The sequence below is a fragment of the Eleutherodactylus coqui genome, chromosome 1, assembly GCF_035609145.1.
Source record: "Eleutherodactylus coqui strain aEleCoq1 chromosome 1, aEleCoq1.hap1, whole genome shotgun sequence".
NCBI lineage: Eukaryota > Metazoa > Chordata > Amphibia > Anura > Eleutherodactylidae > Eleutherodactylus > Eleutherodactylus coqui.
This window is the reverse complement of record NC_089837.1, coordinates 348,366,650-348,388,841: the sequence shown is the minus strand read 5'-3', so window position 1 is coordinate 348,388,841 and position 22,192 is coordinate 348,366,650. Positions and strand designations below refer to the sequence as shown.

The 22,192-nt window shown below is 40.9% G+C and overlaps 1 protein-coding gene across 4 annotated transcripts in view; it reads left to right on the top strand.

The window, feature by feature from the left end:
* Positions 1-22,192, top strand: part of AUTS2 (activator of transcription and developmental regulator AUTS2) — a 1,214,671-nt gene that overhangs the window by 776,240 nt on the left and 416,239 nt on the right. For all 4 annotated transcript variants that reach the window (XM_066576435.1, XM_066576444.1, XM_066576451.1 and 1 more), the window contains exon 5: positions 6,317-6,346. In XM_066576435.1, the coding sequence (XP_066432532.1) occupies positions 6,317-6,346 (30 nt within the window). The remainder of the gene's footprint in view (positions 1-6,316; positions 6,347-22,192) is intronic.

The following is a 22,192-nucleotide window of genomic DNA, read 5'->3' as shown; positions in this document are numbered from 1 at the left end:
ATGACATTAACATTTATTTTCATAATAATGTTGATCAATTTTTTATTGAGACTTGCATAATATTTGTAGTTACGTTTGTTTTTCTTGAATTTTTATACACACGGTATAGTCAAAAAGGCTGATCCAGTGATACAGTTCAATACTGGTGTCCCATATTGAAATAACAAGTGCACGGGCCATTAAGGACCTCAGAACATAGATTTCTATTTTGTATTGTGGCCCCTGTAAGCGAAAAAGTGTAAAACCTAGTTGAAAAGCTGAAGATTAGCATGTGAGAAGCAGTTACCTACTTTCCGTGTCTCTCTAGTTCCTGTGGGACCACTGCTATGACTGAAGTTAGGGATCAAACCTGGGACCTCCTGAGCACCAGATAGATTCTCTCCCTAGTGAGCTATCCAGCTGGCTGTACAATCTCCTCTTCTGATCATTGCATTGTCCTGGCTCCTGATCCAGTTCTTGTGTCTCTGTCCTGGCCTGCTCTACTGCTAAATAGCACTTCCTATAAAAGCCTGGCACTGCCAATCCCTCAGTGCAGGATTATTGTGCTCCACAGCCCTTGATCTAGATCCTCTCCTCCTTCTCCACTACAAGTGACTTCCTGATAATGACTCCTGGCTTCCCTTCCAACAAAGCTACCTGCCTCATTCTTTTGTACTCCATACCTTGGCCATCTGTTGCTGACCTCTGGCTTTCTATTGGACTGCATTACCCACCTCATCATTCTGTACTACATACCGAGACCACCCGTTGCTGACTCCTGGCTTGTCCCTGATTACCTCTCCAGATGGCACGGCTCCTACACCCGTGGCTCCTACCTAGGCTTGGTAAGACGCTACATAAGAAAAGCATACTCAAAGTGACCTCCCACTGCTGTGATAGTGGCAGATGATCCAGGAAGTCATTCACTGTCGTCTACAGAAGATTTAGGTACCAATCCATGTTGAGATCCTGTACAATGAACACATGTTAAACAATGGCTCCATGCATTATTCTTACGTTAAGCAGTCATAGCAGTGCTCCCACAGGACTTAGAGAAATGTGGAAAGCGGATTTATGCTTATTACATGCTACTCCTCAACTTTGCAATTGGGGTTTACACTCTATCTCTTACAGGGCCCACAATACAAAATTGAAATCCATTTTCCTGGGTCCATAGGTGTCTATTCATCATACCATCATATAGCAGATCCATGCCTTCCTATTCAAGTAAGCTATTACTATTTCAATATAGGACACCAGTATTGAGATATAGCGGTGGATCTGTCTTTTTAACTACACTCTGTATAATATCTAAGTGTTGAGGAGAGATACTTTGTATTGTGATAAATGGTGATATCATTTATAAATAGGTCTTAATACCAAACTTGTCACCTTGCATAGCAGTTCTTTTTCTTACACTAAGCGATTTCTTTGGTCCTTAGGGTAGGCATGCCTCTGTAATCTTTCAGAAATGTTTTCCGATGCAATTAACTTAACACTAAGGATTTTCTAAACCTGTTGGAGAGATTTATCAGGGATCTGAAAAACATGTATTTATGAGCTACAGAAAATGGCGCAAATTGTGCAAAACCTATCCAATTGTCTTATTTATCACTCTCCCACTTATCACCTCTCAGATATAGTCTAAATATATTATTAGGCACGGTCCCTAATGTATAAAATTCTAAGGCATACTGAGAAAGGCCTGCACGAAGAAACATCCTTGTTTTGATGCTTATTTGCAACATAATAAAACAGTTTAAGTACCCTAAGGAGCATGCCATGTACCCCATGAAGTACGTGTACCACAGATTAGAAAAATCTATTTTAGGTTCTGTTACAGATCTGGCTAAAAATACTGGAAGTAAAAGAGCTGCATATAGCACTTTTTCTTCTGTCCAATGCTGGTCAGCTGAGCAGGAAGCGGATGGAGCCCATTGCAGTCCATGCAGTCCATCCAACACTGTTCGGTTCTATTCAGGCCATTCTGCCACGGGGATTCCCCTTTGCTGCTCCCCAAACCACCCTTAGAATTTCCATTTGCATATTTTTCTTTAACTCGATTTAAATTAATTTTATATTGCATCTCAGCTCAAGGCCGCTCTAATGTATCTATGAACTCTTGCATAAGAGAAGCAAAATAAACTAGTAGATATACCTTTTAATGGCTAACACTAATCTAGTAAAAAAAAAAAATTCCCAGATTTCGAATATGCAGTCTAAAAAGCTTGCTGCTTAACATTAATTATTTTTGTTAGTCATTAAAAAGGTATCACATCTGCAAAATATATTTGGTTTTTTTCAACTAGTTAACATCGTACCAAACCATTTTCTTTTATCTCACGTATGTACTGTATATACTTTCTTTTTACAAATGTATCCGAATCCATAGCTAGAAATATCTGTGCTGTTTCTTTAGTTCATTTATTCCTTTTGCATCATTTACAAGCTGAAGGGACTAACTATCATCAATCTCTGCCAGAGGCTGGCACTGAGGGATCTATTGGATGGAGCTGTAAATTAGAAGCTATGCTCCTGCTGAGCCCATGGCACAGTCCTCGGGTCAGTCAGAGAATTTAATGCTAGAGATGGAAGTGTTTCCTCGCTGTGCCATGTGGCCCCAGCACAGAAGAAGCTGTTGGCAGACACAGTGACTGGCCAAATCGTGATCCTGTCAATCATAGTGTGTGTTGGGAAAGAAGTCTGTGCATTTTTAATTGTCTTGGCAGCCGTGCTGCTTACATAATGGACACCAGTAGGTCTCAGTCCTTCGCCATATGCTTAACTCTGGAGACAAGAGGCTTCTGGGTATAGTTGTAATTACCTGATGCAGAATTAAGTGAACCTTGAAATTAGAACTGGACTGTCAGACACAGAAAGCTTAACACTTTGATGGAAGTTTATACTCATCTAGACAAGATGTTTAACAGGATGTTCTAAGTGATTGGCTTAAAAGTAAAGCTGGAAAGACATTTTACTACTTTGTAATACTCAAAAGTTGTTGTAAAAATATGGGCAAAGACATGAAAGTCAACAGCATCATTTTGTGAATCAAGAATGTTATTTTTCCATAAATGTATTTTCTTCCCTTTCTTCTTTCTGCGCACATAAATATTATACTGTTTTTAAAGTGCTATGACGCCAGTGCCTGAGAAAAGTTCTAGTTCTTGGGCATGTTTATATGGAGGAGTAAGGCAACAAAATCACTGGCATGTACTACTTTCGCCACGTCAGTGAAAGTCATCGGAATTGATTATTAAGCAGTATACCTCAAGTGATGAAAATGCACACATTTGTATAAATTGTGAGGTGTTGTCTTGTGAGTGAGGGTGAACACTGGCCAGGGAACTCAAGGCAAACCTATGTGAAATGTCAGAGTTTGAATAAGGCATGATAGAGAATGTCAGACGGATGAGACATTCCATTTTTGTAGTCGTGTGTATGTGGGTTTGTGGATACATATATACAGGGTGGTCTAAAGGTATGACACTGGAATAAATGGAAAACAGTGACTGGAATGCCACCATGTGTGTGGCATGTTGCTAAGGGGAAGGGGTAAAATCTGTGAGTGGTGGTATCCAACATTTCGGCAATTTTGAAATTTGCCATTTTGGGACCAAGCTTATATTTTGAAATGGGAAGGGTTGCATGTGATATATGTACCTGGTAGAGAAATTGAAGTCTGTGCTTAAATGCCATGTACCTCTTTTCTTGGCAAAGCTATTAACGTTTTCTCTGTGACATAGAACAGACGATCCGCTACAGGATATGCTCAATTGTTTCGAATCATCAGGGCTATTCTCTTCTCACATTCACAATGCACTGAGAGCAATACCTCACCTGAAATGCTTGCCCAGGCGTCCAGAATCTGCTGCTACATGTGCTCCACGCGCGATTTTCACTGTGTAAACCCTGGACTGAATATCACTCCATTGCTATTCCAAGGGGGTGAGATCTGGCAAGTGTGGTGGCCACTCTGCCCAATCCACTTTCATGGAAACTGCTGATCCAAAACCTTGTGGACATCACACCATAATATGGGGGGGGGGGGGGGCTCCATACTAACATGCTCTGAACAGCCAACAAAAATGGTTCATCATTCATGACGGTTAAGCTAAATTCTGACCTTCCAATCAGCTTGTTGCAGCAGAAATCTGGATTCATCTGACCAGGCAACATTCCACTTGTTAGTGATCCAATGCGTGCCCTGTTTTGCCCACTGGAGTCTTGGCTTCTTGTTTGTCTTAGACAGCAATGGCACTTGTACTGGTCATCTCCTATTATAGTCAATCCATGCATTCAGTCATGTTATTAGCAGCATCAGTGTTGTATTCATCTGCAGCGTACTTCACTGTACTGCTTCTTCATCAGAACAATTTTTAACATCCTCCAATGACCCCTTTTTGTTGACAAGTTGTTTATGTTCACACTTTATGGATCAACGAGGGGGGCTGCACACAGGCTGAACTAGATGGACAGCCTGGAGGAATAGACAAAAATATCTCAGGCGCTCTAAAAGAACATTCGTATTTAGATATAAATGCAGAAGATACCTGCTAAATTTATTCAAAGATAAATAGATAAAACCATGGCACAGAAAAAATGCCTGTGGCCAATCTTGCAAAATATACAAATATGCAACGCGTTTCGTCGCTCCTATGGCGACTTTCTCAAGCATAAAGATAAACCCTCACATATACCCATATATATATATAAAATCAGACACTTACATTTAAAAAGTAACCAATCCTGGTACATCTATCCATAACCTCTAGAGCGTCCTTGTAAAAAAGGGCGCGCTGAGACTTGCCGCCCCGCACGGTCCATAGGACTTCCGGGTTGCGGCTACTTCGTGGCAAACGTCATGACGCCTGGAGCGTCATGACCGACGTCCGATGCATGTACGTAGGCTAGTGTGCCCACGGGACTCCATACGGAGGTGTGATGCACTGACGTCCTGGCGTCCTCGGTCATGTGACCGCACCTAGAGTATATCGGTTGCTATAGTTACCTCACCCGTGACTAATCACAAGCGACGTCCCATGGATGTACGTAGGCTAGTGAACCCACGGAACTTCATGTAAAGGTGTGATGCAATGACGTCCTGGCGTCCTCGGTCATGTGACCGCACCTAGAGTGTATCGGTTGCTATAGTTACATCACCCGTGCCTGGTCACAAACGATGTTCAAGCATAAAAGGCAGAACTCTCCGTAGCTCATTCCTGCCAGTGGAAGGGCACATACACTAATATATTCCACCCAATTTTAAAAAATCTATATCCCCACAGACCTACTGCAGACTACACCTGACCCAAGGGAGAAGCGGAGGAAGAGAGGGAAGGGAGGGGGGAAAAGGGGGGGGAAAGGGAGGTGGGTGTGGGGGGGGGGGGAAGGAAAAGGAAGGGAGAAGGGGAAGGGGAAAAAAACACTTCTCTCTATATAGATGGACAGCCTAACATACTATCTTACCCTTTTTACTTGATATGTTTTCTCCACCACACCAATCTTGGTATACTATGGACACTATTGGATGAAAAAATCCTACACGTTTAGCACTTTTTGAAGTCTATCACCTATGACCATGCCATCTTTGAAGTCTCTCAGATCATTCAATTTTCACACTGAAATTGATTAACTGAAATCTTGCTCTCATGATTTTATGTTATACCTCTGGTTCACAAGTCTAATTTCCATAAAGGGAAGCTTATATAGCAAAAGGCCTGATGTCCCTAATAAAGTAACTAAATAGTGTAAATGTACACAGATATATTTCGGCCCTGTAAGGCGAGACAAAAAATAAAATTATCTTCTATTGAGCCTCTACTCGCAGCTTGTGCACTACATTTCCTTTAAAATGTGTGAGATTGTTCCCATTGTTAACAATGGTAGAATCTATGGATATCTTCATGGTATATTGAGAACCAACCTTGATATGGGTCAATGCTTTTCATCCTGTTAGGCCTCAGTCACACTGGCGCATCGGCGCCTGTGTTACTGCAGGTAGGAGACGGACGTACCTGAAGACGGACGTCTCTCTGCAGTGCCGGAGGAAAGAACATGTGACCGGCTTCATTGCCGGTCATGTGTTCTTTCATCAGCGCTGGAGAGAAACGGCCGTCTTCTAACTGTCAGTCACACGGGCGCATCGGCGCCGGTGTACGGATGCCGATGCGCCCGTGTGACTGAGCCCTTATACTGTTATCAAACTCTGTTACTGCACATCATAATTCACCCAAAAAGTATTTACTTTCTTGTTTGGGATACTTGTGGTCTTTTTCTAAATGCTAATTTGGTTGGACATAAAAAGGTATTCATTTTCTTTGTTTTTTGTTTTTAGTGTGACAGTGACAGTGATCAGGGAGAAAAGGTAAGACCTTGCAATTTTTGATATTATATTTTTTGCTACCTCTTAGTCTACTGCTCTAAGTTTTATTTATCTGTAGTAACTCAAAATGGGATTTGATTTACTGAAAATTAATATTGAGCCTTTTTTTTTTTTCATGAGAGGAAATGTAAAATGACCTAATGATAAATTATATTTTAACTAACTAAATAAATGACATTTTCCCTAAAATGATTAAATAAATATTTTTGTTTTCTGAAGCACAATTAGATCAATAGATTAGAGTCAATACTAAAGTATGCCTAAGATACTATTTCAAGAATATTACATGGCAAAGGGTCCATTTGCATATACTACTAGTGTCTAGCTAGTTTTTCTTTCTTTCTTCTTTTTTTTTGCTTGAGTAGGACACAACTGATGAAAATGTCCAATGCCCATAGCTGGACAGAGAACGGTTACATGCATTGTTACTCTGTTTGGCTCATAGCCTCATCTGCCATCACAAATTATACATTGGCCAAAGTTATGACCCCCATGGTAGCATTCTTTCCCGTAGTACACCACAAGAAAAAGAAGACTGGTGGTTCAGACATATTTGTATGTGTCTACAGTGAGAATAAAAACTCTAAAAAAATTAATTAATTTAGTATAGCACATAATATTTATAAATCCCATATTGCTTTCCAAGCAACAATGTGTAAAGTCTTCAATGTGAGAAGCATGCAAAAATTCTTCACATTATTTCTATATTTTCTGTTAATTATGCTAGTATATGTCTTAGAAAATGTTGCATTAATATAAATGCTTATGTTTTTTCTTGTTCAAATTAAAAAATGTTCCATATAAGTTAAAATAACAAAAATGTAATCTGTGGTACCTTGCAGGTTTTTCTTAACTTACTTAGATTTAGGTTCTCTCATGTCTTTTGGTGCATTGGGTGACAATAGAATGCCATCATTATATGCATCATCTCATGAACGGTTGGCAGTACAGAACTCCTCTAGAAATGTACTTCATCAGGTGATCTTTTGCCTTCCCCACCGACGTATCCCATTTTTTGGATTCCATGCGATAGCGATTCTTGCCAGTCTTGTCTCAGGGAGGCATAGAATGTGTCAAGCAAAATAGATTCAGCCTTTGTTGACTTGGGAATGGAGTGGCCATATACTAGAGTAGCAGTAAATTTCTTTATGCGTAGACGTGTTTAGATTTTTCTTTACATTGCTATAAACTGGCACAACACATGACCATGGCAGCTGATCATTGGCTGTACTGTGATGTCAGTAAGGTCAACACATTACCGTTGTGGCTACTGATGTGGTTTCCATAATCACATGTTAGATATACATGTAAATAAAGACAGATATGGAACCGGGGAACCATTGTTTCACAAATAGCGTGGAATTTCAAATGTGAGTTTAGATTTTGGTATTGTTGTTATTTTAACCTCTATACAGTATGCAAACAAGGGATGGAAAGGTACCTCCACAGTGCCACCTGTAGGAAAGTGACTTCTATATAATTCAATGTTCAACCTTTTAACAGACAGTGCAACATGACAAAAAAAATAAGACAAACCAGAGTCTTCCTCAGAAGTAAAAGACATTCATCTGCAGGTGGCTGCCGTTTCCTTTTGGAAAAGACTCTGGTTTGGTTTACATCCTTAATAGAGATGAGTGAGCGTACTCGCTAAGGCAAATTACTCGAGCGAGTATTGCCATTTTCGAGTACATGCCTGCTCGTCTCCAAAGATTCGGCGGCCGGCGGTGTGAGCGGTGAGTTGCTGGAGTGAGCATTGGGGAGCGTGGTGGAGAGAGAGATCTCCCACCGTTCCTCCTCGCTCTCCCCTGCCGCCCCCCAGTGGCCCCCGAATCTTTTGAGACGAGCGGGCATGTACTCGAAAATGGCAATACTCGCTTGAGTAATTTGCCTTAGCGAGTACGCTCACTCATCTCTAATCCCTTATCATGTTGTAAGGCCCACTGAAAGGTTGGATATTGATTTTTAGGGAAGCCATCTTGCAATGTACTGTACAGGTACTTTTCCATTCCCTATTTACACACTTTCTTCAAGCGAACATTGCATAGCCTATATAAAGTTATATTCCCTATGCTAATTTGATGCTCTCCACAAGGAGAAACTTTATTTTGCCAAACCAATATATATTATATTTGTATTTTTTTCCTAAGCCTGTTAAAGTTCTTTTAATATGATGTATTGCTCTAAATACACAATATTTGGTGGTCAAATGTTATTGCTGCATATAAAGCAAAACAATTGAATTTTCACTTTTAACCATTTTTGAAAACTTGGAATATATGGAGCCAGTGGCATATGGTAAGTGATGAACAAATATCCTTACTATTTGATACTATTTGCTTTTAAGCAAAGTATTCAACATTTGTTGGTTTATCACTTGAAAACAGCAATTCATTTGACAATTAAAGCAAGCAGTCCAATTAAGTATAATTGGAATGCAAAACTTAATCTTAGACTTTTATGATATACCCTCTGAATATGCCATAAGGGTCCCACCATCTGAGTTAGAAAAACATCATAACATATAGCAGTGTAACTGAACTGTTTCCATAAACCTGGCCACATTGGCATTAAATCATAGTCTGGATGCAGACCCAGAAGCTGCCTCACCAGGCGCAATAGATTAAGGGGTCTTTGATTCTCAAGAAAGGTGCAAGTCACACAGGTGGGAACCTTATCTATCAAACATTGATAGAATATCCTGTAGAAATGTCATTGAGCAATGAGCATTACTGTGTGCCAAATGATTGTCAGCGCAATTGTTTGGAAACATGCAGTACCATTGTTCTTGGCAGCACATCCCTGTCTACACGGTGACACCTTCACACAGGCAGATAATCAGGTGAATAAATGTTTGGCCTGTATCAATAGTCATTTTCTCTTATGCCCCCATAAGTAATGATGCTCTCTTATGCCCCATCAGTACTAATGCCTTCTTATGATCCATCAGTAATAACACCCCCTTATTGGCCCATCAAAAATAATTAGAGATGAGCGAGCATACTCGCTAAGGCAAACTACTCGAGCGAGTTAGTGACTTAGGCCTCCCTCACACAGGGCGTTTTATACAGCGTTTAGCGTTGCCTTTTCAGCCCAGCGCTAAACTCTGTACAACACTCCCATTCATTTCAATGGGGCTGCTCACGTAGGGCTGAAAATGCAGCGCCTTCCAACGCTGCGCTTTGACAGCGATGCATGTTCTATTTTGGGGCGTTTTCAGCCCTGCGTCGCCCATTGAAATGAATGAGCAGCGGTTTTAGCACTGCTGAAAACGCGGCAACACTTGGTGCCGCGTTTTTAGCAGCGTTAACCGCTCGCCGATTTTCGGGGTGACGGCTTGCAATAGAAGCCCTACTCCGAAAATCAGTCCCAGCTAGGCTAGAGGAAAAAAAGAAAGTAATACTCACCTAGCCGCTGCAGTCCGGGTCGCGGCCGCTGGTCTCTGCCGCTGATCTGGGCTTCCCCTGCATTCACAAGTCTATTGCCGGAGGCCAGGTTTGAGAACCCCGCCTCCGGCAATAGAGTGCTGTAATTGGTTGTCGGCACGCTCGATGCCCAATCACAGCCCTTCATTGACTGTCTCAGCCAATCAGCGCCGGCAAGTTCTGATTGGCTGAGACAGTCAATGAAGGGCTGTGATTGTGCATCAAGCAAGCACCGACAAACAATCACAGCACTCTATTGCCGGAGGTGGGGTTCTCAAACCTGGCCTCCGGCAATAGACTTGGGAGTGCCGAGGAAGCCCGGATCAGCGGCAGAGACCAGCGGCCGCGACCTGGACTGCAGCGGCTAGGTGAGTATTGCTTTTTTTTTCTTTTCAGCATACTTGGCTGCGTTTTCAGCCGAGCTGAAAACGCAGCCAAAAAGCTGGCATAAAGTATGCCAGCGCTGCTGAAATGGGGCGGAATCTGCAGTAACGCAGCGTTGAAAAACGCTGCGTTTCTGCAAATGCCCTGTGTGAGGGAGGCCTTATGCGAGTACCTGCCCGCTCGTCTCAAAAGATTTGAGTGCCGGCGGGGAGCGGAGGGTGGCGGGGGAAAGCGGGGAGGAACAGGGGGGAAGATCACTCCCCCCCAATCGCCCCTGCTCACTCCCGCAACTCACCGCTCGAGTAGTTTGCCTTAGCGAGTACGCTCGCTCGTCTCTAAAAATAATGCCTATTTTATGCTATCAAATAAAAAATACTATACTTAAGTTTTTACTCTACTCTGCCTCAATCCTTCTTCACACATCGTAGGTAACTGCTGTGGCCAATCCCTGCCTCAAACGCTAGGTCAAAGAATGGCCACAATAGTCACTTGCCATCTAGCATGTGATGCCACTACCCAGATGTGAAGAAGGACTGAAGCCTGGCTGCTGCTTTGGCAGTACTTATGCCACAAAACCAAATCCTTTTCCAGATGCAAGCCATTTTATTGGACATTGTAGCACGAAGAGCTAAAACAACTTGATGATATTCAAAACAAATTAAACCAAATTCATCAACTACCTGATCTTGGTCATTCTCTGCTGTTGTGCTTTTCTGATGCCAGCAAAAAAAGACTAACGAGTTAATTTGAATATGTTACTACAATGGTATTAATGTATTCTTCTAATGGCTAATGGATATCAGACAATTGAAAGAAGCAGTGCAAAACCGAAAAATATGGAGGGAGCTATCCTTCAGGGATAATGAGGGTCGTGAACAACTAAATGCTAACAACAACAATGTTAATAAAAACTAAAGGACTAAATAACGCAAACAAAAAACTGTGGAAATTAAATTTTTTAACTAGCAGTCTCTTGGCTTCAAAATATTGTGCTCATCCAAAATGGATCTAGCAAAGCTGTCATGGTGGAGGTCATGATACTATTGTAAGCATATATTATGCCAAAGTGTATCTTACCAGTGTTGTATATATTTTTCTTTACTGCCTTTATACGGCGTTTTCTTCAGTGTCAAAGCACCAGGTATATATTGAGTAATGTGCTGTGTTTGTATTACAAGGGCTGTGCTCTGCAATACAATCAAGTGTAGCCTACCTAACTCGCAAATCTTGTAACATATCATACAAGTTTTTATACAACTTGTAGATGCAACTAAAAAGCTAGTTGGTGTAAAAATAACTTACTCTCCAAATTTGTTATTTTTAACTTTTAAGTCTTAAAACTTTAGTTTGGTTACTTTAAGCCCCAGCTTGTCAACAGACGAGAAATAAAAAGCCAATTTGATGCATGTCATTTGTATTCAGCATGTGCAGCCTGTTATAAAATGGAAGACATCATCATTTGAACAGGTCAAGCATATTCAGATGAAGACAAATGGTGCTTATTTGATTTCCTTAAAATCAGGAAATGAAAAAAGTGCTCTCTGGAGAAATCATGTTCAACCTCACTTAAATGATAGAGCGAGGCATGTAGCTGAGATAAGAACAGGCGCTAGTCTTGCGTTTTTATCTCTGAAGGACGGTCAGGACTGTCATCTCGCTGACATGTGCATTATCTGTGTCATTTTAAACAAAGTGACCTGTGGAAAAGTGCACTCTGCTGTGACATGATAATGGGATGTTGGATGACAGGTAAAGTATACACTTATAAAAGGAGGCTGTGTATTATTCTTTTGTTTAAGTGACAACTAGGTACTTCCTTCCTGTGGATGAAGAGATTGTCAGATCTTAGTGGAGCGACCCTAGTTGACTTATCAAATCTAGAAACTAAATGAATGTATTTATGAGAGTTTCAAAATGTATTATGCACAGATTTGTTTCAGAGCTCTGAAGAGGGTCAGGAGTAAAAGAATTGACGTCTTATATGTAAATTAAGGGACAGAAGCCACCTAACCTTAGCTTCTCAACATTTAGTTCCATATCAAATTCTACTTTATATGGATTATTATATTTATATATACACAGAAATTAGAAGCAAGTGAAATCTGTATAACAGTTATTACTGGGGTCCAATGGGGGAGGGACAAAAACTACCGTATATAGTCGAGTATAAGCCGAGTTTTTCAACAGAAAAAATGTGCTAAGAAAAGCCCCCCTCGGCTTATACTTGAGTGAGATAAAAAAAAAACAACAATGCAATACTCACCTCTCAGCCAGCATCTGTATCCCTGGCGCGATGCTCTCCCCGGCGGTGTGGCAACCTGCTTCAAACTTTTCCCTGCTGTCATCTCCCTTGCTTGGTTTTGAACTCCACCGCCATCAGCGCTGTGTAACTAAGTGCTGTGATTGGATCGAGCGCTGGCCAATTACAGCCGACGCTCAATAAACCAATCACTGCCATTCAGTGGTGTCAACAAATGTCTTTGTTAAGATACCTTACATTGGTGGCAGTAGCTCTTTTCTTCACCACCAATAGCAGTAACTGCCTAGTGAATTAGGTTGTGGTGGACATGTATGCATCATTTGTCTTGATTTGCTAGCTTAGACTTAGGCCTTGTTCACACTAATGCTGTTTTAGTGCATTAGAGGAACGTGAAAAGATCGTTCACATTATGGAATTTTAGAAGTGCTAAATACTTGCACCAATCAAAGACGGCAATGCTCGCATCTAAGGTCTGTAGTGTGAGAAAAGATAAGACCTGACCTATCTTTGGTGCATGCTTTCCATAGGCTCCTATGGGAGCTGGAAAACACGCACCATGCAACTCCGATCGCGTGAACAGACAATTTCACAGCTTATTAAAATAGCTTGAAATCACCTGTTCTCACAATCTTTAGTGCAGAATAGCCGCAAACTTTTCACGCGCCTATACTGCGCTAAAACAGCACATGTCTGAATGAGGCCTTAATGCTGCACACTAATCCAACCTGGTGATGTGGCAATATAATTTGCACATGTTGCTTCTCCAATTGTGTGAGAAGAGTGCTACTGTTCATGATTCCTTCCCCATATTACATTTGATGAAAGAAGTAGTGTGTAGCTGAAAGCATATTTTTCTTCCTACAAATAAAATGTAAAATCTTTAAAAAAATCAAGTGGTAATTCAATTCACATAACGCAAGTTAAATGAGATAATCCTTCTAGACATAAGCAGTTAACAATATAAAGCATCATAATATCTCCAATGATCAATATAGAATCTCCATCAACCACAGAAGCAAAAATATTCGGTGTGGGGGACATAAATAATGAAAATAGGCATGGTTTATATAAATTAGCTTAATAAGTTTGTGCACATGCAGTATGTAATCCATTAGTGACACAAAAGCAATTAAAGAATAATGTGAAGATAAATTGGAAAAATGAATGCTTTCACTGCATTATTGAGAATTACACTGAGTGACTTTCCCACAAGCGATTCTGGCAGGAGAAGCTACGAGTTTAGTCTACCTGCTGTTTATTTATGCACCTTTCCTCAGCTCTTTTAGAAAGCTTTAAAATGTAGACTTTTAATGTGAGGTATACACTCTTTATCAAAGAATATCAAGCATCTAGAAGGAGTTGGCGGTTTGCTGGAAAAATCGGCATGCAGTTACATCTCAGGCAGATCTGCAAATGATTAGAGTTGTGATTCCATCTTTGGCCTATGAAAAAGGCTATCGGAGACTACTGGTGTGTAGTGGACCTTTTTTTTCCACTTGTGTAGAGCTTGTTGACCCCTAGACATGCCTCTATGATGCAATCAAAGAGATTTTGCCTAGTTAATCGAGTTTAAAGTTAGATGGTCACTTCAACAAATTGCTCGTCACTTGGGCCATTCTGACCAGACTGTTAGGAGGTGTTAAGATCAGTGGATGCGTGAGGGCACACACACAAGGCAACCGGGCTTAGAACGCTCTCAATAAACCACCAGTAGAAAGGATCGTTTGATCATCGGACAAGCACGAGCAGTTCCAACTGCCTAATTATCCAGCATCCAGAGACAAGTGGCACCATTGTTACAAGTCCTTTGTGCACAGTTTGATCAAAACATGAGGGCCTATCTGTTACATCCAGGCAAACTTATTGGATGGGCTCCTAGCTCTAAAGACAAGGTTCACCTGAATATGACGGATGGACGAATATGACGGTTGATCAAATGGTGCACTAAGAACTTGTAGTTACAAATGTTAAATGTGTATTAGCGCTGAGGCATGTTTTTTTTTTTGGTTACCGGATTTGTTTCAGCCATGGCTTATGTGCCCCTTCACATTTATTTTATTTGGTGGAAGGAAGTGCTGACTTTGTTTTTTGTTGTATGTGCATTGGTGGAGCAGTGGCTGCCTTCACTTTTGTTGTGCACTCCATTCACCCATCTGTTTCAGGTGCTACAGTGAAAGACTGTAGCCAGGTATCCAGCATTCCATTCATTTTGAAGGTTCTTTTCTGAAGAGAAGTATCTATTGAATAAGGAACCAATCAATAGTTTTGAATGGCTGTGGCGGATGGGCCCACATGTTTTGATCAAAACGTGTGCTAAGAACTATGTATTTTTATGTGGTTAGCATAAACAACAGTTGTCAAATTTTACTCAGATATTAAATGTGTTTGTGTGCTAAAATATGTGTTTCTCTTACTATCGTCAGGAAAATATATCAATATCAGATTGGTGAAGACTCTGACTAGAGTTGAGCGAGCATACTCTGCCGAGCTTGATGCTCATTCAAGCATTAGCATACTCGATGGTGCTAGTTACTCGAACGAGCATCAAGCCGTGTTCAACCCCGCCCCAGTTTTTGGCTCCTCCCCCTGTGACATGCCTGTTTTGGCCCCGCCGCAGCACGCGTCATTGGCAAATTTTTTGTCTGTCTGTCTGTCTGTCTGTCTGTCTGTCTGGAGAGAGAGAGAGAGAGAGAGAGAGAGAGGGAGAGGGAGAGGGAGAGGGAGAGGGAGAGGGAGAGGGAGAGGGAACTAACCTAGAAAAAAAAAAAAGCTCAGCACCCGGCGTCCCACATACTAAAATGCTCGAGTCTCCCATTGTAGTCAATGGGGTTCGTTACTTGAGTAGAGCTCTCGAATTTTACGAAAAACTCAACTCGAATAACGCAGACCCGAGCATTTGGGTGCTCGCTCATCTCTAACTCTGACCAATCAGCTGTTTGAAGTGAGACTGCATCAGAGGTTACCAGACACAGTGCCATAAATTGTATTGCTGCTCAGTCCCATTCACTTGAATGGAACTGTGCTGATCTCACACCATGTGACTGATGATCTTGACATTACAATTCTTCAATCAATTGATCATGGAGGTCCCTAGTGGGAGACTCCCACCAATCTCATATTGATGACCTATTCTAAGCATAGATCTTCAATATCAGAGTTCCAGAAAACCCCTTAATTTATTTATTACAATGTTCTTGTATATCAGTGTTAATATTTTCAGTCCATGAGAAAAACAGTCTTGAAAACTTTTTTTGTTCATAATAGTGGTTATGTGATTAGGCATTTCAGAAAAAGTTGGGTCTACCAAACAAATGCTAATAAAATACATTGACTCTGGCTCAGTGGTTATTTGGGGTTACAGGCCATAAAATATACACAAAAACATAGGGTGTCTAGCGGCCACACAATGAACAGTGAGGTTAAATACTGGCAACTAGCTGCGTTTTAATGATTTCTGTTCTAGCATTATGTTACTTTTAGATCTGCAGTAAACATTTCTGAGAGCTATTATTATTCTGGTGTAAGATTAAGAAAGCTGTAAAACAAATATCACTGCATCCAATAAAAAAAGAATATAAAAAGGCACTTTTAAATAGCACTTTACAAATGGCCAAATTAAATAGCACTGAAATTACATTACAGTCATACATTACTAATAATGGCAATAATAAATTAGGAATATTATCTTGCACTCTCTGCAGATGGTGCTACTAATTCCAAAGCAACAGAGAGAGAGAGAATAGGTATGTTTTTTCTAGCTGAGAAAAGAACAGTCATTTCTCCCATCTGGAATATTCTACATCTTTTTATTCATCTTGCTTACATATAGATTACCAGATGGATATTTATTATTATGGTGTGATAAATGCTTAACTTAGTTAATACCAGTACAAAGGGCCAAGCAGGACAATGGTCAAGGCAGAGTATTATTATTATTAATAACCTGTGATAATGTTGTCATTCATATACTTTTATGTATTTCCCTTTTACTCACTAGATATATATATATTTTCCTAACTCATAACAAATCTACAGCATACATACCATAGAGAGAGAGAACATGCAATTGCTATGGGGTCCTTGGAGAACAGGGCCCCATTGATGGGTGTTCCCAGCCCCTTTGCTACTAGGTTAAATGTGTCAAACACAAGGCCCGCGGACCGAATCTGGCCCGCTGCCTCATGTTATGTGGCACCACTGCAGCGATTACCAGCAGGGGTCCCGCAAGCATATATCTATATTACACTCAAGTTCGGCACTATGGAGCAATTCCAGCAACCTCATGGGTTCTGATTCACAATTCCAGCAATCTCATTGGTTGTTTGGCTTGTCTGATTCAACCTCATTGGTTGTTTGAGTTCCCTGATTCAACCTGATTGGTTGTTAGTGCCGAACTTGAGTGTAATATAGATATATGCATCCCGCAGCTCCCGGGTGGTAATCATGCTGTTAGCGCTGATCCTGGCGCACACTGATGTCAGTGTGCAGCCAGGATCCTCGTCCCCTGAGTCCCCTGCTCATCAGTTCCGCAGGAGAGGACTCTGGGAGGAAGCAAGCCAGGCGCACACACTGATGTCCCTGTGCACCCGGGCTCAGCGCGAGCAGAGGGGGAGCAGCGCTGACAGCAAGAAGGAGGTAAGTATATGGGTTGGGGGGGGGGAACTATTATTACTGGGGGAGCTTATTATTATTACTGAGTAGGGCTTATTATTATAACTGAGGGGGGTTAATATTGTTACTAAGAGGGGTTAATATTGTTACTAAGGGGGGGTTAATGTGGGGGTATTACTACTGAGGGGGTTAATATTATTAATTTGGCCACTGTGGGGGTCGTTATTTTTACTGGGGCAACTATTAGGGTCAGTATTTTTACTGGGGCCATTATCAGGGTCACTATTAGGGCTTGTAATCGTATTTCGGTCGCACAAATACGCTGCGTATTTGCACAATCGAAAATTGCTTATGCCTGTATATTTGGGCACGCAAAAAAGAATGCAGATGGGCCCACTAAAAAGTTGCGCAAATATAAATACACAAGTTTCCTGCGCATTCACCACGTATTTGCGCGGCCCATTCACTTCAATGGCTTATTGGGGTGCGTAGTACGCAACAAAATAGGTCATGCTGTGTGAAAATATACATCATGTCAATGAACTCATTGAAATCAATGGCTTCTATTCATTGCATATTATGTACGCAAATACGCTTGAGTGAACAAGCCCTTACTATATACAGTCTTACAATCGGCCCTTTGAAGGTCACCATAAGTCTGATGTGGCCCTCGGTGAAAATGAGTTTGACACCCCTGTACTAGGTGATAAGAACTTCTACAGCACGTTTCCCTCCAAGGGCTCAGTCACACGGGCGTCGATCCGCCTGTATTCTTGCTCGATCAGACGGCTGCACCGTGTGCGGACGTCTCTCTGCATGACCGGCTCCTGCCGTGCGGCTGTCTCATTGTGCAGGAACACGGGCGGATCGGCGCCTGTGTGACTGAGCCCTAAAGGAACTGCAATGTTAGCAAACAAGAGGATATGGAATAGGTCTAAGGTTCATGGAAAGTGGCTAAAGGGTAAAACAAGTCTTTAGTCCTTCTGTAATGATTATTAAAACTGAATGCCATAATCAGAATGTAGTTTGCCTTCAGTGTCTCCTGTGGGTTGCTTAATTTAAATAACCTTGATTCAGCATCCACATCCTTTCAACTTGACCTCAGACAGGTTACTTGAATCATTACAAGGTGACTACTGAAATGGGAACAACTGTTTTTTGTAGGCGCTCTCCATCAGGCTATAATAAAGGCCTATGAAGAGACATCAACTATTATTTTCATATGCCCAAATAGATAATAAAAAATGGTTATCTGCAATAGGTAATCCATTAATGGAGAGTGGGCCCCCCCAACTTCTTTTAACCCCTTAATGCAGAGCCGTAATTTGAAGCTTCTGGGCCCCAATGCAAAACCTGTAACAGGGCACCTAACTATAATGCTTTATTCATAGTACTGGGCTCACAATATGTAGAGGAGAGGCCTTATGGGCTGCCTAAGGCTCCTGGACCCGGGTGCAACTGTATCCCCTATAGTTACGCCAGTGACTGTACTAATCTGTAATATCCCTCAATGCTCCAGCGTTGATACACCGGTGATCCCTCACCAGTCTTTGTTTAAACTCCAAGAGTGATGATGTGCCATACTAGCCAATGACTGGCTACTAAATTTGGTTATTTACCACTAAGTTCAGTGATTGACTGCATTGGTCACATGCTGGTACCTGACATCATTGCTCCTGGAATTTAAACAGACACTGACATGTTAAACAATCACTCATCTGCACAGGAGCAGTAGGGTTTTAACAAGTGAGAAGTGTGTGTTTTTTATGCCATTCTATTGTCTGCTGGTAGTTTTCTTTTTTTTAAACGTTTATGATAGCTTCTTTAAAAACAATTAGCTGTTGACGCAACTCTTCTAAAACAATTTGTTGGCAATCTTACTGATAAGCAATAATGTACAGTAAATGCATACTGTATATAAAACACACCAAATTATCACTGCATTTGGATGTTATTACCTTGCCATGAATACAAATGAGGATTATGAGGATTATTACAGTGTAGACACACAAAGAAAGCACTTATCACTTTGTGGAAACTCAAAGAGCATTCTTCCATTGCTCAGCTGTCCAACGATGACACTCCTATTTGTCCACACGAACGTGCCCAAAAAGGTGGGGATATCACCAGCAAGGGAACCTTAAACGGAATTCAGACTGGACATGGTGATGGAAACACCAACTGGACAGAGAACTGCATGCTGTGGACTGGACTGACAGATAGACATAAACATAGAGACTGACAAATTACCAAAACACTCACCTTGTATACTTATACACATAAGATGTTATAGATATAAAAGTATGAGGAATTGGTTCGTACATTGGCCAAATAACTTAAGCTGCAAGGCCACAGCAAGGCTCCTCATGTCTTGCAGTCTCTACACTAGCAATACACATCTACTAGAGGACCCTAAGGGCCACCCTAGCCAAGAAATGGCAAAAAACTCAGCAGAGCAAACTGACACAAAACTGACAAAAAATAAACGTACAAACGGACATGAACCAACAAACTCACAGCAAGTTGCAATGGACAAGGATACATGACTGCTCACTCTGGACTCCAAACAGACACTGACAGGAGCTGGGTTTATATGTGGTCAAAGACCCAGGGGATTGGCTAGCAGGAGATCACCACACCCAGCCAGCATAATTATGCTACACCTGTGGGCTTGTGCTGCTAGAGACCCTAGTACTACAGGTCCCAGCAGCATAACCTAACAAATACCAGCTAAAGTGTATCAGACTTTAGTAGGAGAAGGAGAGTATTTAATGTCATTGGGGCTAAAGGAGACCCCACTAAGTATTAATATATGTAAGTAAATACTATTTTTGATTCTTACCTAGGTGTCCAATTACTTTTGGTAGGATAATGCATTATTATTATGCCGTTTCAAATGTGTACAAGTATATATATATATATATATATATATATATATATATATATATATATATATATATATACCTTTTTTGGAGTAAGGAAGAAAACACATGTCTAAAGGCTTGTGCTCCTGACATTTTAAGACTCTGGTGAAGACTCTACTAATGCTACATCGATTGGTCACTTAAGAGAACCAGCGATGCAGCTGAAAGTGATAAACGAGACATGGCTTGAGTTGCACAGGGAGGATCAAGCTGAACTTTTGCACCAGAGCACATGAGCTATTAGCTTTCCCCCTGTTGCTAACAATTTCTTATATTCTAAAACACATATAGTATTTATTATTTTGAATACTACTTGTAACACATGTATAATCCTGATATGTAAAACATAGGTCACTGTGAAATGAAATGGTTTTAAATGTCACATTTGCACATACTGCATGTCTTATACCTCTTATACCCGTATTTCTTAGGAACCACGCATTTAAGGATAGACGGTTGGCATTTCACAAAGCACAAGGACAAATGTTCTGCTCATATAAAAATTCATGTTGCTTGTAAAGGCAGTTATATCACCTGTCAATCATACTGTAATGTGAAATTAGTCTTAATGAAAATACTTTTCGTTAACTCATTAAAGTTTTTCAGTGCAATATGGGTTAAGACTGGCAATATGAAATAGCATTGCAGGTAAAGCATGCACAACACACACTATACATACACATATAGAAAGAAAGATAGATAGATAGATAGATAGATAGATAGATAGATAGATAGATAGATAGATAGATAGATAGATAGATAGACCTGCTGGCTACGTAATCAGACAAGCCAGTATGTAGATGCTTAACCCTTTCCAATCCACTGTCTGACGTCTTTTTACATTCTGATTGAAGCTTGTAAAGCTCCAATGTCAGAAGACGTCCGACAGGGTATTCTTACCATTTCTCGCCAGCCACTCCGCTGCACACACACTTGCTTTAACCAGCAGATGGCACCGTTATATAACAGCAAAAAGAGGGAGCCTTTTAGGAAACCCGGAATCCAAAATTGGATTGGAAAGTGTTAAAGGGGTTCTGTCATAAAAAAAAATTCTATACTCACCCATTCCTCCCAAGGAAGTCTACTTACCTCATCTTCTCCCTGCCAATCTTCTCCTGTCTCCTACAGTTTCCCCGGGACACTCACCTCTAGCTGGCTGATTATTCTGCTTCCTGTGTCGAAGCATCTATTCGCAGGCAGTCTTCTTCCTCGCGGGCAATGTATGCTACGTCACTAGTAACATAGCTTTCACAGCCTAGCAGGGAGTGCTGAGCTTTTGCAGAGACTGTGCATGTCTCTGCAATAGATCAGCATTCCTTCCTAGGCAGTGAACGCTAAGTCACAGTGACGTAGCATACATTGCCCGGGAGGAAGAAGAATGTGAGGAATGCACGCATCATAACAAGAAGAAGAGGATCCTTCTGGCTGGAGGTAAAGTGATTCGGGGAACTGGAGAATAACAGAAGAAGTTGTGGTAAGGAATCTGCCTGGGGAGTTTTTACTTTTTTCAAACTCCTGCTTTCCCCCAGATCGAACGGCTTCCATTGACTTCACAGAAATGGAGCATGCTGCAACTGGCTTTCCAGACCAAAAGGTCCTCAAATCAAATCAGTATTCTTTAATTAATTTGCAGACGCTCATGCTTTCCTATGGGTAGCTTGATTTGCGGATCTTCCGCATGGATTCCGCAAATCAAATCCGCCTGTGGACATTGGGCCTTAAGGGGTTAGATGCAGATTCTGCAACCTTTTACTCATGAGTTATTTAAAATCATGGTCAGTTGTCTTGCTGAAAATGCTTAATGCTTCATAGCAATGATTAGGCGATGTTAATGCTGTAAGAATATACTGTTACGTGCTGTGACATCTCATTTTGTAATAATTATAATAGTGTAAATTAACTGTTAATTTACATTTCACTTCTTATGAGTTTACTAAGTTTCCACTTATGTGGATTTCGTGGATAGAAAGTGTTACCGAAAATACATGCAATGGCTATTAGATTATGTCCCATCTTTTAAAAAAATTTTAAATACACCTTTTAAATAACTTTCATAATTCACAATTTTAATTAACCTCACCAATGGTTCTGTTTTTCAACTTAGAGAGTATTTAGAAAAAGTTTATGTAAGATTAAGGCCGAGTTCACACAAAGGTATTAGCGCAAGCTTATTACACACAAAAAATTAGCGCATGCAATACTCAGGGAATAGAGCCCATTGATTTCA